Source organism: Musa acuminata, chromosome BXJ3-11 (assembly GCF_036884655.1).
Source record: "Musa acuminata AAA Group cultivar baxijiao chromosome BXJ3-11, Cavendish_Baxijiao_AAA, whole genome shotgun sequence".
Taxonomy (NCBI): Eukaryota; Viridiplantae; Streptophyta; class Magnoliopsida; order Zingiberales; family Musaceae; genus Musa; species Musa acuminata.
In genome coordinates, this window is record NC_088359.1 from 7,204,014 (window position 1) to 7,225,276 (window position 21,263).

At 44.6% G+C, this 21,263-nt stretch overlaps 2 protein-coding genes, 1 long non-coding RNA gene and 1 pseudogene across 3 annotated transcripts; 3 read left to right on the forward strand and 1 right to left on the reverse strand.

The window, feature by feature from the left end:
• The first annotated feature begins 643 nt into the window (after positions 1-643).
• Positions 644-1,922, forward strand: LOC135653375 (uncharacterized). Its single transcript, XM_065175293.1, has one exon. It carries the CDS (start codon positions 762-764, stop codon positions 1,764-1,766), a length of 1,005 nt encoding a protein of 334 aa, XP_065031365.1. The 5' UTR covers positions 644-761; the 3' UTR covers positions 1,767-1,922.
• Positions 1,923-2,451: 529 nt separating this feature from the next.
• Positions 2,452-3,984, forward strand: LOC108951732 (uncharacterized). Its single transcript, XR_001976257.2, has 3 exons — positions 2,452-2,737; positions 2,988-3,146; positions 3,330-3,984. It is a non-coding gene; the product is annotated as an uncharacterized LOC108951732 (long non-coding RNA).
• Positions 3,985-13,802: 9,818 nt separating this feature from the next.
• On the forward strand, positions 13,803-14,776 carry LOC135652350 (PHD finger protein EHD3-like; annotated as a pseudogene).
• Positions 14,777-16,143: 1,367 nt separating this feature from the next.
• On the reverse strand, positions 16,144-18,539 carry LOC103970756 (protein DETOXIFICATION 54-like). Its single transcript, XM_009384669.3, has 2 exons — positions 17,522-18,539; positions 16,144-17,140 (listed from the first exon to the last, which is right to left on the reverse strand). Exons 1-2 carry the CDS (start codon positions 18,476-18,478, stop codon positions 16,589-16,591), a joined length of 1,509 nt encoding a protein of 502 aa, XP_009382944.2. The 5' UTR covers positions 18,479-18,539; the 3' UTR covers positions 16,144-16,588.
• Between the last annotated feature and the right edge of the window lie 2,724 nt (positions 18,540-21,263).

Sequence of the window (21,263 nt, forward strand, 5' to 3'; positions counted from 1 at the left end):
GAGAGGTTGAAATGTCAAATAAGATGGGTGCGATAGCGGAACGGAGACCACACATATATGAATACACAACTTGACGGGCCAACTAATTTGTTGGGAAGAAAGTAATAAATAATTGAATTCAAGAAATTATCCAAAAATCAATCAACTCATGGCACATATCTCAAAGTGCGACGGGGACGATCCCGATCGGAGACGGAAGCAGTAGGGGATGCAGGCAATTCGAAACACGAGGTCTGATCCGGATCCGAACTAGTCTTGTTGTGATGGCGCGTGGACTCGGTCTCGACGGACGAAACGTCCAGGTAAGATCGCAGGTGGACAGCTTCATCCCCCCGGTTCGATGGACGGAAATCCCTTTACTAAAATGCCCTTAATTCTGTGACTTAACTACTGAAATGCCGCTTCAGGCTTACCTGCTAGTCAAATTAGCTTACGTCAACAAATCAATCATAATTGTCTCCTTAATCATATTCTTTATCATGTTTATCTAACTCTTGTGTGTATCATTAATTTTTTTCATAATACAATGAGCTACAAAAGGTTTATAATTATTATAAGTGGTTATACGTGTTGTTTTGTAAATATTAACAACGTTAAGTCCGTTTTATAGACCACAAAGTCTTCTTCCGCGACCTCTTTATCCTCTTTCCTTCTTCCCCAATTCCTCCTCTTCGTCCAATCCCCCAAATTGACCTCCTTTTCTTCTTCTTCACCTGAATTCCAATTCGATTCGAGGGGGCGAATCCGTAGCGGCAGCATCAATGGATTGCGAGCCGGAGGAGCTCCAGTTCCTGGGCGTCGTCGGCATCTACCGGGAGGCGGCCAAGATCCTGGCGGGGTGGCGCCGCCTCTTCGTCAAGATCGCCGGCGCCCTCGTCCTCCCTCTTTCCATCCTCTTCTTCGTCCACATCGCTATTTCCCACCGCCTCTTCTCCACCATCGACTCCGACGAGTCCGCCCTCGATGACGCCCCCCCGGGATCCACCTCCGAGTCCTCCGCCCTCCAGCGGCTCGTCTCCGACTGGTCCGCCTTCCTCCTTTTTAAGGGTTTCTACCTCGTCGCCCTCCTCGTCCTCGCCCTCCTCTCCACCGCCGCTGTCGTCTACTCCGTCGCCTCCATCTACACCGCCCGGGGCGATCTCGCCTTCCGCAAGGTGCTCACCGTCGTCCCCCGCGTCTGGCGCCGCCTGATGGTCACCTTCCTCTGGGCCTTCCTCGTCCTCCTCGCCCTCAACTCCGCCACCATCGCGCTCCTCGTCTTCATCCTCCTCATGGGTGGCAACTCCTCCACGGGCCCCGTCCTCACCATCTTAGTCGTCATCCCGCTCTACCTAGTTGCCCTCGTCTACGTCAGCGTCGTCTGGCACCTGGCCAGCGTGGTCTCCGTGCTGGAAGACGCCCGCGGGCTGGAGGCGATGCGGCGGAGTCGACGGCTGATCCAAGGCAAGCTCTTGACGGCGTCGGTCATCTTCGTGATGCTCAACCTCGGCTTCGGGCTCGTGGAGTGGGCCTTCCGGGGGCTGTTAGTGAGGGGGAGGGGCGGGGGCCCGGGGCTTAGCCTGGGGCTGGGGCTGCTTCTGCTGCTGCTGTTGTGCCTGGTCATCCTCTTCGCTCTGGCGGTGCAGACGGTCGTCTACTTCGTGTGCAAGTCGTACCACCACGAGAGCATCGACAAGTCGAACCTGGCGGACCATTTGGAGGCCTACTTGGGGGAGTACGTGCCATTGAAGTCCCAGGACGTGCAGATGGAGCAGCTCCGTGTTTGATGCAGAGCTCCGGGGAACGTCTCTCCCTTCCTCTTATCTCTCTCCCTCATGTTACAGCTTCACAGCGCATTCACAGTAGCAAACAGAATTGCATTACTCACATTTATATTTTGTGCTTTGACGTTCCATAATCGTGTGATGAAAGGTCTTTAAATATTTTTTGCTATTATTCTGCAATGTGGATTAAACCTTGTGCAATAATGCGGATTCCATGTCTTCATTGCCCGTGAAATAATGGGTGGCCGGGCCAAGATTTGGTGCCCATAAACCTGTAAATGGACCGGACCGGACCGGCTCGGCCCCATATAAGAAAAAAGATGCTATATATATCACATGGGAAGCACGTGCAAGTATATGAACTGATGGATTTTTTGTTTCTTTAGGGTAGTTCTTTTAATTAATGGAGAATTGGTTGTGAAGAAACGAATAATAGTCGGAAGTAACAATCAATTTTAATTAGAAAATTTTCTTAAAGTGTAATTTCTTAGATAAGCACGAATTTTCGAGAAATAAAATTACCATTCCCAGAGTAGGATGAGACACTGAGACAGAGTAGACATTTTATAAATACCCCCGAATTCACCCGGCACGAGGTGGTGTTTTGTGGTGGGACCGACCGTCCGCCGGCTTCCTCTCTCTCTCTCTCCCCCCAAATTCAAATTCCCCTACCCGACGAGTTAGTAGGGTTGTTGGCTTAGCACGATCCGATCTTTTCCCTTGCGTCCGTCGTCTTACCCTTATGATTGTCTCCAAATTTCGTTGTGCGATCTGTTGCGGTGTTCATATGTGGATTGGGAGCTGAGGAACTCGTCCGAAACCCTTCTTTCGACGAAGGAAAATATTAGGGTTCGGTGGTGGCTGTTGAGAACAGGAACTGTAATGGGTTTTTGAAGCCGCAAGAATCTCCTTGCCAAGGTTTGATCACTTACAGGAGGCGGAAGCGTGCAAGGTCCGGGCCGGATGCGGCTAAGGTGAGGTGGCTTTTGTTCATTCTTTCGCTTCTTCAACATAAAGATCACCACATCGTTTTCCTGCGTATTTTTAGTAATTCCATGAAACATAATCACAGGGTGGGCCTTTGATTTCTTTGCTCCCGTATCAATTTGTTCTGATGCATTGGAAGACACGACATGTCAATGCGATGCTCTAATTTCCGTTGTTTATATATTTGTCATTGTATTTGTTTTCACTGTTTTGATTTTATTTTCGATGTGATCGGAGGTACCACCCGGCGCTAACGGTCAGCAGCCACAACAGTACAAACGTGAAGCCTCAGGGATGACATGGTGCACTCAACATGATACCTCGGACTCGGATGGGGCGACTATCTGCTCCCACGTTGTCCGAGACCGTACAAGACGATACCGTATAGTACAAAAGGTATGAACCAACCATTCGAGGAGTCGGTGGCCATTAACAGACCATGTATGCATGTATAAAAACCAACCTCCTGGCTAGCGTTAAGGGTTGAATTTCGAACACTCAAACTCTCCGTAACACCACCTAACATTGACTCAAGGGTTGAGTCAAAAAATTCCCCTCTTGACTTCGGTTTCTGTGCAGGAACTCGACGAGGAAAGAGCGATAACCCGACGAGGGAGGAAGAACAATTTCTTGCTCTACCTTGGATTGATTCTAGAGGCAAAGCCTAGACCCAACCTAACGTCGACCACCCTCGTTCGAGCAGTCACATGGGTTCACACTCGGGATCGAACTAAGTCATGCTGATCCATCAGCTATGACATAAAGTTACTCAACACGATGCTTTGCAATAATACATTAATATAAAGGTGAAATAGCATGGGTGGTTTTAATCATGATAGGATGAAGAGATCTATTCAAGAAGTGGAAACCTACGAGTCATTCATAAAAAGGCATAGCATTTTAGTTCTTACTCTAAACATTGAAGGATGATGTAATCACGCGTGACCTACAGGCTAAAGGGGCTGACTAATGTTCATTAGGGTTCATTGGTGAACTTTCATTCTATAGTAATTCATCTGTCTCTATATTTCATTGTAAAAATAGCACAAGAGAAAATATGCTATTAGCATGCATGCTTTATCTTAGCTTTTGCTGATTAAGTGATCTGTTAACAGTGTACATGGATATGTAGATCTTGGACGTACCTTCTTGTAGAAATAGGGATATTGAGTGGAACCATGGGGAGATAGTTGACGGTAAAATGCAGAGACATCTATTGTGAACAAATTTTGAAACTTATACATCCTGGAGCTGATTACAATATTTTGAATCAGCTTTAGTGAAAAATCAATATCAAAAGCCAAGTTGTTTTTAGACAGCTAATGAACAAAGTTTGGTGGAATCAAAGCTGCCTCTTCTCCATCTATAGCCACTGTGAAGAAGATACCAACACTATTAAGTGTGAAAGAGCTTTCGTTGACGTTTTGATTTCAGAAAAGTTTGCATTATTGTGTGATTTTTTTAAAATGTTTGAAGAGATAAAGAATTTTTTTATTTTTTATTTACTCTAGCCTTATTGACTCGAAACTGAAAAGTGGAGATTATGAACAGTCACCAGAATTTTTTAACCAAGATGTTCGACTGGTAATAATGCTTACATATTTGTATTTCTGCATCCACTTTACTTTCATAGACATTGTAGTTAGCCATGTTGATTTTTCACTTGTTTTTGGTTTGCATCAGCATTTGTAATCACTTCCTCACTTGCTTAGGCATCCTGATTTCCGAAGTCTGCTGTTAGTTTCAATTTGTTGAAGCTCTATTTATTCTCATATCATTCAAGCTCAGGCATCCTGATACCATGTCATGTTTCTCTACATCTAGTGTCTTCTCTACATATTTGGATTTCTGGATCTATCTTGGATCTATCTTGCTTTTATAGACCTTGTAGTTAACCATGTCGATTTTACATTTTGGTTTTGTATCAGCTTTTGTAATGACACCGTCACATGCTTACAGCATCCTGATTGTCAAAATGTTCAATCTTTTCGGCTATTTGCATCAGTATTATGTTTCTCTGCATCTAGAAGTGTCTTCTCTCTTCTGAGAGGGTTTGATCTGTCACTCAATCTCCACGAGTACCAGAATGTGTCATGGCATTTAAAATAATGCAAAACAGTAGTATTGTAAGAGATGTATATCATGTGTCTAGGAAAATTCATGTCTGTGATTACAATGCATGCTAGTTCCTGTGCCTCTGGATGGCAAGCACCGATTCACACTTACAACTAATAACTTTGGAAAACTTAGCCCATTCACATTGGATTACAACCATTCACACTACATGGGATTTTGCGTGTCAACCTGTAAATGCGAGAGGCTTATTACCGGATTTAACTTAAAAACATATAAAAACTTAATAAGAAGGGCGAGAATAAAAAATCAGTTTACAATATAAACAAAAAATATAAATTAAATGAAAACTAGATTTTATAGTGGTTCAGTTGTCCCGACTTATGTCTACTCCCGATTCCTTTTCATTCGAGATCATCAACTTTTATTATCGATCTTTTTTTCAATGGGTAAAAATCAACTATCCTTATAACTCTTTCTTCTTTTCATAGGCTCAGGATAGGATAGAAGAAAGATTTACTAACTAACTTTAGAGAGATTATAACACTTTTTTCTCAAGTATATTTTCCTTATTTCTACTCAATTTTGTGTTCTTCCAAGCAGAAATAACTAGTGTATTTATAGACTCCAAATGACTTCAAAAATAGAGTCAAAAAGGTTTCATCCTAGGTTTCTTGGATCCTAGCAGTATCACTGCCTGCAACATTGACACTGGGCGGTACCACCACCCAGACTGGCGGTACCATCTCTTGGCACAGTCTGAGAGACTATGTCTAAGCGGTACCATCGCTTGACAACTTGAAAAATTATTTTTTTGACTTTTCCAACTCATAAGTGGTTTCACCTAACCTTGGGTGACCGAATGAACCTTTCACTTGGCTCAAAACAGTCCCAACTTAGGCCCAATGGGCCCCTAATTGAGTTAGCATGATAACATCAAAAACTAACTCAATTACGACCTAATTACGACCAATTAAGACAATCGATTATTGTTGAATCTCGGATTTTGATGATGAAGTCAATTGTAATTTGTTTGATCTAATCTATATGTTGAGAAAAGTGTGTAGGATTAACTACGATGACAATAAGACATAAAGCAGGTATTGTGCCGGAGTCAAGATCAAGATCTCATTGAGAGTTCGAGAGTTCGACGGAAGTCCGGACGTTCTGTCATGGACAAACTTCTATACAGGATGTTTGATGTAATGCTTATGTCTGTCCGTGTCTTTTAGTATATTCATGCTCTGCACAGTATGTAGAGGGACGGTCGAAGGCTTAATAATCCCATTTTAGTTAGGTTGGTGGCCGCTTTAGGCTTGTAAATAAAGGTTGTATCATGTGGACACGTGTGAGAGATTTTTGATCTGTAATGGACCATTTTGACCCTTTATTGTGCAACTGTTCAGAGCTTGTAAAGTCTGTTTGTAATTTGCATTGTCTATGAAGTGTTTTTGGAAATGTTTGCTTGTGGATCCCGAGTGAGGCGTTTTCTCTAACCCGTTTTCTCTTTTGTGGGTCCTAAGGAACCATGGGAGGCTTCGAGGAGGCTGACCTTTGTGGATGGACACGTAAGGGTGCCGTGCGACTTAGGCAAAACTAGCTAAGTTCGTGACAGTTCGTCGGAAGTTCTACGGGAACCAACCGAGAAGTCTAGGAGCTTGCCATAGAATCTCGTCGGAACTCACCAAGAAAATCATCGCAAAGTCCAGGAGCTTGCCGGGAGTCCGCCAGAGCATTGCCGAGAGTTCGACGGATGTTCGCCGGAAGTACGTCGGAAGAGCAATTGACGCATCGGAACAAGAAATGTAGTAAACATGTCTTAATTATCGTAGTTAGAGCATAAATTAAGTTAGGATTGGGAGGTAATTCCACTAACTTAATTAAGGGCCAATTTGGCCCTTAATAGGGCTGAATTAGGTCGAATTGAGCACCCAATTCAGCCCCTGAATTCTTGGCCGGCGATGGCACTGCTTGGAAAGTAGTGCCCTAGAAAATTTAGGCGGTGGTACCACTGGCAGTTATTGCTACCAGCGGTGGTACTGCCCCTATCAAGTGGTGGTACCTTGAGCGGTAGTACCGCCTAGTGTCAGGTGTCAGGTGGTGGTACCGCCCAGTAATGACGGTGGTATCGTTAGGACCCCGGAAATCCGGGATTAGACACTTTTGGCTCAATTTTTGAAGTCATCGGGGCCTATAAAAACCCCACCCTTTTTTGCATGAAAGGGCACGAAAGTATTGGTTTAATCTTGTATTCTTAAGTCTTAAAGTATTGTAAAAGTTAGAGTTCTCTTCCTTCATCTCTTAGTCTTGTAACCATCCAAGAAAGAGGAGTGAGACTTGTAAGGGTTCATTCCTAAACCCGGGAAAAGGAGAAAGTGATGTAAAGAGGTGTTCGGTCTTCACTTATTGAAGAAAGACCTTTAGTGGATGTCGGTGACCTCGTCGGAGGAGGAATTCGAAAATAGATGTAGGTCACATTGACTGAACCACTCTAAAATTCGGTTTGCATTTACTTTAAGCAATTTACTTTTATAGCAAACTGCCTCTCCTTACTGTGCTTTTACTATGCCTACATACGCTTTTAAGTAAACACCTTCCGAGATCGGCTTTAATTTTACGAAAGCTTTCAAGTTTAAATTCTCTTTGAAACGGATTGAATCGAAGCCATTTTCGTCGGAATCAATTTTAATCAAAACAAGTCTTTTGAAATCGTGAAAGTTTTTCACTACACTAATTCACCCCCCTCTTAGTGCTGCTCTTGATCCTCACAATTACAAGACTATAATTCTATATTATTCGACATGTCATTGGTTCATCCGACGCTTCGTCTAATCCTTCAGTGCATCATCCTCTCCTTCGACGTATTGCTTAATCGGCATGTTGACCTTCTATAACTTTTGATCTTCTTGGCGAAATGTCTAATTCTTCAGCCCGATGCTCGAACTCATGGCATGAAGTCATTCTACTGACATGTTGTTCGATCATTCGGCTTGACGTCCAATCTCTTGACATGTTCTACTTCGACTTAACTTTCGATTCTTCCTGCTTTAATCGAATTATCTTTCCTTAATCGAGGTTAGTCTATATTAGATCTTAACTTTATCAATTGATTTTATCATTAAAATCCGAGATTTAACAATCTCTCTGTCTTTTTTTAATGACAACTAATTGATGATAGAGTTTAAACTAAACTTTTCCTATCAATATGACATATTGAAATAAAGTATCATTCAAATAAATGATAACCTTCAAATCCAAGTTGAAACGATTTTAATCATGAATCATATCATATGCAATACATCATATGCATCATCATAATAAAATTATGAGTATTGCATACATAATCATAATTTCAAAAACATCAAAGTGCATCATGTTAGGATCAAGAGCACTAAGAGGGGGGGGGGGGGGGGGTTGAATTAGTGCAGCGGAAATCTTTCACTATTAAAATCGAAAGCTGCGTTCGTTTGATAAAAACGATTTCGATGTAAAAGCGGATTCTAAGATTACTTTAACTTAAGATTAAGCGAGATGACGTTAAAGTAAATCTACGAAGGCAGTTTGCAGTTTATGATAAAAATCAGAATGCAAGCGCAAACTGAAATGCGACGTTCGTACGATAAAACAGGTTTATGTCTAAATGACAATTTTGAGGATACTGAACTTTGAGATACGTTTTATAAATGCGCAGAAGGCAGTTTGCAGTTATGATTGAAATCAAAACGTAAACGTAAACTAAAATGTAATGATCGTACGAAAAAGCTGATTTACGTCTAAACGCAGATTCGGAAAGTTATGAACTTAGAAACTCGTTCGTAAAAGCACAGAAGGCAGTAACTATTTAGGAGGTTTGCAGTAAAGATAAAATGCTCAAAGTATATGTAAACCGAGATTTAGAGTGGTTCGGTTAATCTTGACCTACTCCACTTTTGGCTTCCTCCACCGACGAGGTCACCGACGTCAACTAAAGGCCTTCCTTCAATAGGCGAAGGCCAACCACCCTTTTACAGTTTCACTCCTTTTGACAGGCTTAGGAGACAACCCTTACAGAAATTTTCTCTCCTCTCTTTACAACTCAAAACTTTGAAGAACAGAGGGAGGAGAACTTTTGGCCTTTACAACAATTTTGAGCTCTAAGAATCACAGAAAGATGTCAAGATTTCGAGTGTTAGTTGCTACTTTCAGTGCTGAATGGGTGGGGTATTTATAGGCCCCAACCAAGTTCAAATTTGGAGCTCGAAAACTGTCAATTCCCGGAATTCCGGGATCAAGCGGTTGCACCTCCTGACTGGAGCGGTTGCACCGCCTGGCAGAGCTCGAAGACTGAGCCTCTGGGCGGTGCCACCTCTGTCAGGGGCGTTTGCACCTCTCTGCCAGAGCTCGAAGACCGAGCTCAGGCGGTTACACCTCCTGACTGGGGCGGTTGCACCGCCTGCCAGAGCTCGAAGACTGAGCCTCTGGGCGGTGCCACCTCTGTCAGGGGCATTTGCACCTCTCTGCCAGAGCTCGAAGACCGAGCTCAGGCGCCCAGTCGGGAGAGGTTGCAACCGCCCAGTCAGGAGAGGTTGCACCGCCCAGTCTCGCTTGGAGACTGAGCCCAGGCGGTTGCACCTCCTGGCTGGGGCGGTTGCACCGCCCAGTCTCCCTGGGAGACTTAGCCCAGGCGGTGCTACCTCCTGGCTTGGGCGATTGCACCTCCCACAGCAATCAGGGTCCGAATGGGTAGATCCATTCGGCCCAAATTGGGTCTTTCAGGAGCCCAATTGTCCCAAGATTAAGCTAATGGGATCACCTCCCATTTCCAACTTAATTATTGTGCTAACTACGATAAATTCTAAGACAATTTCTGCAGCTTGCTCCGGTGCGTCAATCGCTTCTTCTGGCGAGTTTCCGGCGAACTTCCGTCGATCATCCGATGAACCCTCGGTGATTCTCCTGCGGACTTCCGGCAAACTCCTGGACTTGCGACGATACACTTGGCGAGTTCCGACGAGCTTCTTTGGCAAGCTTATGGACTTCTCGGATTCGTTCCCGTAGAACCTCCGACAACTGTCCAAACTTCCGTCGAGCTCTCGAACTCCCAACGTGATCATTGTCATGACTCCGGCGCAACTCCTACTGCATGTCTTACTTTCATTGTAGTTAATCCTGCACACTTATCTCAACATATAGGTTAGACAACAAATGACAATTGACTTCATCATCAAAATCCGAGATTCAACACATCATCATAACTTCTTTCCCTTTGTCATCAACAAAAAGAAGAAGTGCAACTATCAAGTTTTTTGAAACATGTAAGTTTTATATTACTTTAAAATATGCAAGCTAGCAAGTTATAGAGATATGCAAATTTAGTAATTTTTGCTTCTCTTGAGATGTGCAAGCTAGCAATTCTTGCTCTTCTTTTGAGATGCCTAAGCTAACAATTTTTTGCTGAGATGTGCAAGTTTAACAAAGTTTTTTCTCTTTGAAATATGCAACATAGCAAATTTTCTTCTCTTTCAAATGTACAAGCTAACAATACTTTCTCCCCCTTTATTATTATCAAAAAGAAGGAAAGAATATAATATTTTAATTCTTTTCTCTTAAATCAATTTTCAAATCATGACAAAGATAAATAATAAAGATAAATTTACATCAATATTTTAATTATAAAAAAAAAAATCAAGTAATGAATACTAAAAAATCCATGTATCATTTTTAACAAATCTCTTCTTTTGTAAATAGAAGGAATGATAGGAAACAATCTTGATTCAAAAAGAACTCTTAAGTAATAAAAATCAAGAAATCAAGATTATGATCCAAAAAAATGTATAAGAAGAGTTTATGTATTGAAATTTAACAATCGAGAAATCTTCTTTTGGAAGATTTAAAAATTTACCTAAATTTAATATTAAAACCAGTATTTTTGGTTTTCTTGAGATGCTATCAATTTTCTTTCCGCCCTTTGTCATTGTAAGAAAGAAAAAGAGAGGAATAATACAATGATGTAATTCATTTACTTCTTACATCAATGCTCTAAGCATGGTATATAACCATAAACACAAGGGAAGTGTACAAAAATTTACATCAATGATTATCACATGAAAGATATCAAAGATTACGAAAGATCAATACAAAAGATCATCCGTCTTTTGTATTTATCAAGAAAAACTTCAAAACATAAGAGATCAATTTGATTTTCAGTACAAAGGAGGCATAATGAATTTCAAATTAAGAAATTAAGATTATAATTTGTATAAATCTCCTCTTAAATAATAAGAAGGAATGATATAAGAATACGATATCTTGATTCAAAAAAAATTTAAGTTATAATTCTGAGAAATCAAGAGAAAAATCATCATTCATTTAGATAATACTCATCTTTAATAAATAACGAAAAGAAATCTTGGGAGATCAAAGATCTTGATTCAAAAAATCTCAAGTATAAAGCCGATATCATAAAAACGTTGGTTTTGAAAACTTTCGCTCAATATAAAAAAATCATTTTGTTAAAAGTCGATATCGGAAATAAGCTTGACTTAGAGTGCACGTTCTTAAGCATAGTGAAATCAGTTTGTAATGAAAGTAAAGAGCTTAAAGTAAATGCAAACTAAGTTTTATGGTAGTTCGGTCATCGTAACCTACATTCACTCTCAATTCCTCTTCTGTTGAGGCCATCGGTGTCCGCTAACGGTCTTCTTTAATGGACGAAATCCAACTACCCTTCTATAGTCTTTCTCCTTTTCAAAGGTTCACGAGAGAACCTTTACACCATCTTTTATAAGTATTTCCTCACACGCCTCTCTTAGGATTATCACGAAGCTCTTGGATGAGGGACTCTATACTTAAAAGGGTTTACAACCTTGGAATCATAGAGTTTTTTCTCTCTTTTCATGTGTGTTCTAAACAAGAATTTGTGGGGTATTTATAGACCTCAAATGACTTTAAAACTTGGAATCAAAATTCAAATCCCCGAGTTTTCGAGGTACTAGCGGTACCACCGCCTGCTAGTCTGACACTGAGCAATATCAACACCCAGTCTAGCGGTACCACCACCTAACATACTGATACTGGGTGGTACCATCGTCCAATCTGACGGTACTATCACTTGACAGCATGGAAAAGTGTGCTCTTTACTTTTCTAACTCATTGGTGGTTTCACTTAACCTTGAGTGACCGAATGAGCCTTCCACTTGGCATAAAATAGTCCTAACTCAGGCCCAATGAGTCTCTAATTAAGTTGGAATGGTTACACCCGAAACCAACTCAATTACGACCTAAACTAACTCGATCTAGACAAATTATCACGAATCATCTATTGTCTGACATGTCATTGGTTATTCCGGTGCTTCGTCCGATCCTTCGACGCATCGTCCTCTCCTTCGACGTATTGCCCAATCAGTATGTTGACACTCGTAACTTTCGATCTCCTTGGCGCAATGTTTGATCTTTTAGCCCGATGCCCGAATTCACGACACAAAGCCTTCTGTCGATATGTCGACTTATCCTTCGGTCCGACGTCCAATCTTCTAATATATTCACTCTGGCCTAACGTCCAATTCCTCCTACTTTAATCAATTTGTCTCTCCTTGATCAAAGCTAGTCCTGTGTTACTCAAAACGCAGATTAGATCACAAACTCATCAATTGATTTTATTATCAAAATCCGAGATTTAACAAATTAGTACTTCGTAAAACTTATGTCGATTCGGAAACTTCATTCAATAAAGTTATATCGGAAAGATGTTTAACTTTAAAACATACGAAAGCGTAATGAGCGTAGTGAGAGTAAGAAATCAGTTTGTAATGTAAATGAAAAGCATAAAGTAAATGTAAATCAGATTTTATAGTGGTTTGATCGTCCCGACCTACGTCCACACCCGATTCCTCTTCACTCGATGTCATTAACTTTCATTACTGATTTTCTTTCCAATGGGCGAAGATCAATTACCCTTACAATTCTTTCTCATTTTCACAAGTTAAGGTAGAAACCTTCTAACTTTAGGAGGAAGAGACTCACTAATTTTAGAGATATTATAACATATTTTTCTTAAGTATATATTTTTTTTTTATCTTTTTACTTAATTTTATGCTCTTTCAAACAAAAATAGCTGAGACATTTATAGACTCCAAATGACTTAAAAAATGGAGCTAAAAAAGGTCTCATCCCAGGTTTTCTAAGTCCTAACGGTACCATCGCCTGCAGCATTAACACTGGGCGATACCATCGCCCAGACTGACAATACCACTACTTGACACATTGACACTGGGTAGTACCATCGCCCAGTCTGGCGATATCACTGTCTGATAGCCTGGAAAAGTATGCTCTTGACTTTTCCAGCTCCATATGTGGTTTCACTTAACTTTGGGTGACTGAATGTACCTTCCACTTGGCCCAAAACAGTCCCAACTCAGGCCCATTTGGTCCCTAATTGAGTTAACATGGTAATACAAAAAACTAACTCAATTACGACCTAACTACGATCAATTAAGACATAACTGATTACAAGACTAGAATTTTATGTTGTTTGGCATGTCATTGGTTCATCCGGCGCTTCGTCCGATCCTTCGGTACATCGTACTCCCCTTCGACGTATTGCTCAATCGATATGTTAATCTCCCGCAACTTCCGATCTCATTGGCGTAATGTTTGATCCTTCGGCCCGATGCCCGAACTCATGGCACAAAGTCCTTCTGTCAATACGTCGATCGATCCTCCGGCTCGATGTTCAATCTCCTGACATGTTCCACTCCGACCTAATTCTTTCTGCTTTAATCAAATTATCTTTTCTTGATCGAAATTAGTCCTGTGTCACTCAAACACGTATTAGATCTTAACTTCATCAATTAATTTCATCAATTAATTTCATCATCAAAGATTTAACACCAGACATTTTTTTAGTGTGACATCCTTCGTTATCTTTGCTTCAAATTGTAATTTGTAATTTGTAACTTCACCATTTGCTTAAAACGTACTTATCTTGCAGAGACTCGTCAAATGGATGTTTGTAAGAATAAGTCTGTGGGAGCATATCCCACAATACAGTCCAACTGTTGTGGATCAGATTGTTCCACAAAACCTGCTCGAACAGAGGCATCCAATCTATACAAAGTGTGGCACTGAAGCAAACGGTGAATGCAGCATCATTTGCATTTGATGAAAGGCAACTTGCCGTTTCTCCTGCAGTATACCTGCTATCAAAGATATTCCGACTCGGATACTCGTGTAGTACAAATGGTAAGAACTCTCCTGATCCAGCCTCCAATTGTTCTAAGAAAGGTGGCTTCCTCCAAAACTGCATAGTCTGTGACAGACTTGAAGTTTCTTAGACACCGGATGACCTTGATGAGAACCGCAGTAGGATCATACAGCCACCGAGTCTGGAGAAAGCTTGATGTCAAGCATGCAGTCCGAAGAGAGGCCACCAGAATTGTGGAGCACTGACGGCCATGTCATTCTTGTGCAAGATATGTGGAACATGTGAAGACCAGGATAAAAGATTCTTAGTATGTGGTCACACTTGCTGCCCTTACAAGTGCTACCATAGCTAGTCCACAACGACAGAACAAACCATGTTGGTATTGCTCGTCTTGCCTCTGCAGGATTTGCCTTTGTGATAAGGATGATGACAAGATGTTCTTTGCGATGCATGTGATGAGGCCCATCATACTTATCGCATGAAACCACCACTTGCATCCGTATTGTGCTCCTTGCAATGTTACTAGAGCAAGGGAAGGGAGGAGAAGATGGGAGCAGTGGATCATGCGGCAGCATAGGAAGAACAATGAAGGCTAACACAGTCTAATGGGACCATTGGTGGGTCAATGAAGTTACTACCGAGTGCTGCTAAAAAGCTGAGCCCAGAGGAGAAATTGGCTACACGGCGATGACTCCGATGTAACTGTAGATTGTTCGAAGGGAGGAGAAAGGCCAGCTTAGCGGCTTCTCAGTATCCTTTGCATGGCATCAATAATGGCAGGAAATTTCTCCAGGATTTCTCTATTATCTCTTTATATTCTCTATCTATCTTTAGGTTATTTGTCAATCTTTGTCGAATGATTAAGGGAAAAAAAAAGAGAGGAATATAACAAAATAATATATATTATATTATATTTGTTCGAGTTCACGGCAGTACCGAAAGCATGTTCCCGTGCGGGAGTACACAAGTCCTTGCTCGTTCGGGTGCTGTGGACACAATCATTGGTGTGATGGAGCCATCACTCTATTCGACGGTGATTCAACGCTTGGGAGCATGTGCTTGCACTGTACACTTGCTTTTACTTGAGGGCAATAAACAATAAATATATTACAGTCCGGTCAGCAAAATATTGAATTGAAAGAAAATTATGATATTAAATAAGAAGGATCTGACTCAAAACATAATAAGTTTAAATTTAAATTAAAAAAAACTTAACATCATAGGATCGAATACCGATAACGAAAGATGTTAATGCCTAAATCTTTATGCTTATAATTAAATAAACTTCAATGCATAAGGATCAGCTCATGCCCTATCTTACATGTCTGTGTGCAGAGAACAGCAATAATTTTATTGGACTATTAATGTTGGCTTGTCATGTCAGGAAGAGCCCCCCGAAGCCCTCCTTGCTTTCTGCCTTGTATGTCTGTTGGTGATGATCCTCAGGAAGGACAACCCAGGCAGAGTGAGTAAAAGGATCACTCTTTCCTCTGCCTGTTGGCATTCCGCAGCACAAAACCAATGGGTTTGGGGTGGTGCAAGAGAGATGTGAGAGAGAGAGATGCAAAAGCTGCATCACCCACACTTGGTTCAGTCATTATTCTTTTGTATACATGTATTATTATTCCCTGTGGGAGATGGTGGGCTTGTTCTGTATTCACCGGTGGGTAGGTCCTTTTGTGCAAACACACAGGGTGGTCAGAGGGGACAAAAAGGTGCCCGCCCTGTGAAGTGGCCCTCCACTCCCAGTCCCACAGCATGAGGCCGCAACCCCACTCATCCCTGGGGATGGCCATGTATGGACTAGTCGCTTGTGTGTGTGCGTGTGTACTTTGATTGTCTGTGTGCTCCCTTTCTCTAACACTTTTGTTAGAGAAAGGTGTGCCATGCAGTCAACACATTCATCGGATTTGCAATGCAAGTGTCAATATAATATGTCAATCAAGCATGGCTTGCAAAGGGGGTAAATAACAGTAGGGTTGCTTTTCCTGCTCTTTCACTGCTGCACTTTACTGTTGACACTAATGCATGTCTGCCTGCTATGGTTAATTATTCAAGCAAATTTAGCATATGGATATACGAGCTTGTTTATTCACACAGCATATGAACAGAATGCTTTGTGCAGGAAAGATAGGGTCATTCAAAAAAGAGAAAGGAGAGGTGCTGATGCCCTCCATTTCCTGGATTCCAACTTTGAGAGGATAAAAGTGATATGCCATATGCCACTTTGAAGGCATCGTTTGATTCAAAATCTGATCCCTGGCAAAGCTGAAACAAGCTACCTACAAACCTATCCATTGCAGGCTTGCTCTAAAGTTATTGACCCATCCAACAGTCAGAGAGGGAGAGAGAAAGAGAGAGAGAGAGAGAGAGACCCAAACACCTGTACGACAGAACCAACCCAAAAGCAACAGTCATCCTCACTTCCAAAAAGCTTCATTGATAAGCCTCCATCCCCATCCCCCTTCCCCTTCCAACCACCACCTTCTAACTCCCTAAAAGCCACAGAATCCGAGCTGATAGAACCAAGGTGTTCCTTGGCCCTTGGTTGGTCCACTCGTGGAGCCACTTCTGTCCTCGGTATCTATACTCCAACAACAGCTCCATCATCATCTCTGTCACTGGCTATGAGTCCCTTCTTCTCTTCCGATATGACTGCCACCTCCAAGGTTGTCAGCTTCTTCGCCCTCAATGCCTCCACCTCCCAGTCCGTCTTCAGAAGCACCACCGCCAGCACCAGCACGACGCAGACCGCCTGCGCCGTGAAGAGCCCGTACCATAGCCCGCCGAAGCCGACGCGGAGCTGGAACGCCAGGCCGACCGCCACCGGCGTGCCCACCAGGTAGAAGGAAAGCAGGTTGATGCGTGCCCCGACGGCCGGCCTCGCGGTCCCACGCAGCACGCCGCACCCGGTGGTCTGCGGGCAGTTGCCGAGCTCGCACAGCCCCACCAGCGGCAGCGCAGCCGCCGCGAGGCGCAAGACCGACGCATCCGCCGTGAACAGCTTCGCCCACTGCTCCCGGAAGGCGGTCGTCCAGACGACGTTGATCACGCCGATCACGGCCGCGCAGCCGAGCGCCACGAGTGCCGCCGTCTTCGCCCGCTTCGGCCGCCCCGCCCCGAGCTCATTGCCCACCTGCATCGAGCGAAACAAAAACAGACCTTGACGGCATTTAGCAGGCAGAAATCCGAGCATCAATCTGAAAACACGTATCAAAAAAGCTTGGGATTTGATGTATGACAAGTGATAAAGGTGGCCAATAGAACAGTGTCGGGGAGGCGAGGGGGGGAAGAACGAACTCGAAAGTCCCCACGTGGGCGAGCGAGCTGACCACACTACAAGTCCTCTCTTTCATGGTGATTAGAGACGGCCAACACGATGTTGCCCGATATAGTAAAGGGAAAGGGCAACACTGGCGGTCCGGTGCCCGCCGGAACAAGCTAAAGTTAAAAGCCAACAGGTACCGAGCACGACTTCCGAGGGGAAACGGAAGGAAGAAGGTGGGGGCGGACTTACCCTGGTGGAGACGCAGGCGGCGAGAGACATGGGGACGGTGTACATAAGGCTGGTGGTCTGGATGAGAACGGCGGTGGCCGCCACGGAGGACGTGGGGTCGGGCAGGTAGCCCGCAAGCACTGTCATGATCTCGTACCACCACCACTCGAGGCAGACACCGACGCAGCTGGGAAGGGCGAGGCGGAGAACAGGGGAGAGGCCGCGGAGCGCCAAGCGCGACCATCCCCCCCAGCTGAGCTCGCAAGCGCGCGACAGACGGAGGTAGGCGAGCAGGAAGAGGGCCATGTTGAGGTTGGTGACGACGGCGGCGAGCGCCACACCGGGGACGCCGAGGCGGAGGACGAAAACGAGGAGGATGTTGAGGGGGATGTGGAGGAGGACGGCGGCGGCGGTGCAGGCGGCCATGGGGCGGGTGATGCCCTGGGAGCGGAGGAAGACGCGGAGGGGCTGGAGGAGGGCGTTGGTGAGGAGATCCGGGAGGGAATGGAGGCAGTACGTGGCGGCGGCGGCAGTGATGGCGGGGTCCTGCCCCAGGGCGACGAGGATGGGGCCGAGGTTGACCCAGAGGACGGCGATGGGGACGGCGGCAAGCAGGAGGAGAAGGATGGTGCGCTGCAGAGAAAGCGAAATAAGCTCCCAGTTGCGGGAGCCATAGGCCTGCGAACAGAGCGGCTCGAGTCCGGACGCGAGGCCGAAGAGCACCGAGTAACCCGTGATGTTGGTGAACCCGATAGAGAGAGCGCCGCCGGCGAGCTCCAGAGGGCCGAGTCTTCCCAGGCACACCACCGACACCATGGCCCGCAGGTAAACCAGGCAGTTCATGGCGGTGATCGGGGCCGCCATAGCCCACAGCTCCCGGAGCTCCAACGCCACCGGCCTCCACATCCCTCCTCCTCCTCCTCCTCTACCGCCTCCCCCTCCTTCCTCGACCTGGTCCTGTTCTCTCCCCTTCGCCATGACAGAGCACAAAAAGGGTCGAGAGAGAGAGAGAGAGGAACGGAGGGGGGTTGTATCGGTTCCGTCCGTTGCTTTGAACGGACGCCAACAGCGTTTGGTCGTTTAAATAGACGAGGGGTCGCAAAAAAGAGCGGTCACGTTAACTCTAACATCTTACGATCACCAACGATGACGCGACGGGACGCACGGGATCTTAACCTACCAATTGCTTTACGATTCGTTTTGATGTTTATGTCAGAAGGATTGGTTTCGCTATCTATCATCATAATAGTCAGTCATGCAGATATTTTGATGTTTTATGTCCTGCACGGAAACATTTATTCGACTACGAGCGCATAATACGCATGAAGATAATATTTTGTTTAGGAAGTTGGAGTGAAACCTGCGACAAGCGGTGACTTTAATTTACGTAAAGAAACAATAAATAGATTATGAAGCTCGTCATGCCTTCATTTTGTAATCAATCTATTAGACCTCATTTGTTGTTCGGAAGTTTTGGTTGTCTTGCGATCGATCTATTCAACCGTCGTCTTGTGAATGGTACATCGGGAGTTGTCCCCCCGCTCTCACAAAGAACCGCATAAGACGGTGAATCTTCAAGCATCCGTCTCTGTGTGGTTGGTGGTGGCCATGGCAGGATCACCGCCCACTGCGGCTACACCAAAGAATGTGAGTTGTTGCAGGTGGCCGGTCATCGACAGCTGTGGCAGGTCAGGCAAGCAGGCAGTCCGTCGCTGTGGCAGATGCCAACAGCCGCCTGTGCCGTTGCCAGGCCGGCAAGTAGCAGACAGGACCGGCGCTGCTCCTCGCCGGTTGGAGAACACCACGAGGATGTTGCTGCTCTGATGCGGCGGTGGAAGGTGGTGGTCCCATGTCTTATTGTCTCCGTTGAAAGAAGATAGATGCTTAATAAAAGAGGTGATATATATATATATATATATATATATATATATATATATATATATATATATATATATATATATATATATTCAAATTCCACAAATTCCTTCTTTCCGCCACTGAGCAATGCGTCATGGCAGAATGGTCCATCAGCCTTCTCCCTTCACAGGAGACGATCATCATCGCATTGCCCTCAAAGCATCACTTCAAGCTTGGGAGCTTCCGCCTAAAATCACCAACTAACCGTCCACTTTCCACCCGCATCAGGCTTTGGTGAAGCCCTCTTCCAACTACGTGACCACCTTCTTCTCACCCATGGCCTCGACGACCTCGAGGGTTCCTCTACGTCGAACACCTTCATGTCCCTCCAGCTCCTGCAGCGCGCTGTGGCCCTCTTCCGCTCCCTCCACCTCCCGGACGACGAGAAATGGCAGGATGAGTGCATGGACGAAAGCTCGCGACTTTCGAATGTCTGCCACGTGATCAAGCTCGGCGTCTCGGGCATGGAGAATTACTGCTCTGCTGCAGCTGACATGATCTCCTCGCTCGACCAATGGCGCCACAACCCCACTTCCTGCCTCACTCAACAGGCCTCGATTGGCTTCCAAGCTCTGTTCTTGTACTCTCCTACGTATAGTAGCTCAATTCATATCCTTGGGCTTGTTAAGGTGTTGTGGGCGATCTGTATGAGCCAGAGAGAAGCCATGAATAGAGCAGTAGTGGAGACGAGGATCGAGCCCATGTGGCTCCGCTTCGATGACAGGGCGTCGTCTGTGGAATTCGGATACAGTGGATTCAATGGCTTCAGAGGCGTGCTCTGCCGGTTGAGGAACGCCAGCTCTCTCTGCTCATGATTTTGCTATGGGGATCGGTCAGAATTCATGGTCTCCGTGGCGAGGCTGCAACAGAGGGTGGCTGATGGGAGGGAAGGAATGGGCGGCCGAGTTCCAGCAGGCGAGAGATGGAAGAGAGCTGGAACCACGGGACGTGGATCAGAGATCGCCGGAGGAAGCCTGGAGCAGAAGGTGGAGGAATCGAAGGGGTGGTTCGGAATGCCGAGGGCTTGAACTGAGAACCTCGTGGGAGAAATGGATGATTAACGATTTCTTTGATGAGAGAGATTGTGGAGGGAAGAAGGGAAGTATTGGATCAGGCAGGTAGAACCGCCGGAAGCATACGAGAAAAGGAGGCTTCCTTAGATATTTAGTGTTTTTAACTTTGATGAACGAAGACCGCAGAAGAAGGGACCAAACAGGCATTTCGTTGCGTCAAAGATAAGAAAGAGAAAGGGACCTTTTCTTCTCTTCTTTCCACTATTTCTTTTGTTTTTTTGCCGGTGGTGATCAGCTGCTTTCCTTCTTTCAGGGGAAAGGTGAGGTTGTAGATTAGCACTACTTAAAAAAGTCGAAAAAGGAGAGGCATTATTGGATCCGTGGGAACTTTTGTGAGACCTGATGCATGTCCGACGGATGGAGATCGTGATGAAAACAGCTTTCTGGGGGTAGCAGAGTTGGGGGGGGTTGAGATCCTTCCTCCACTTTGAGAGGTCAAAAAAGGAAGACGTGAGAGCCACTCTTTCTTTCTTTCTTTCTTTCTTATAGGATCAACTTAAAAAATCCAGGAGACAACCGAGCGTTATTATTGAGGGAAGATGAGAACCTTCTATTTCCGCAAATCTCAGACAATAATGCTCAGTGATTGACGAAACAAGTGCACAGATGTGACAGGTAAAATCTTGAAGGTTACATAAGATTCGGTCGACAGTGATAACCACCAAATATGCTGTTCAAATCAGCAGGAGAATTCAGCCAGCCATATCGATCCTGCTGCACTCACGATCACCAGCTTAACAAATCTCAGTGGCACCCTCCTTTGAGGGAATAGC

Coding starts and splice junctions, on each gene's coding strand:
- LOC103970756 (XM_009384669.3), bottom strand. CDS start 18,478: ATGGCGAAGGGGAGAGAACAGGACCAGGTCGAGGAAGGAGGGGGAGGC. Junction 17,141..17,521: donor CCGCCTGCGTCTCCACCAGG/GTAAGTCCGCCC, acceptor CGCTCGATGCAG/GTGGGCAATGAGCTCGGGGC.
- LOC135653375 (XM_065175293.1), top strand. CDS start 762: ATGGATTGCGAGCCGGAGGAGCTCCAGTTCCTGGGCGTCGTCGGCATC.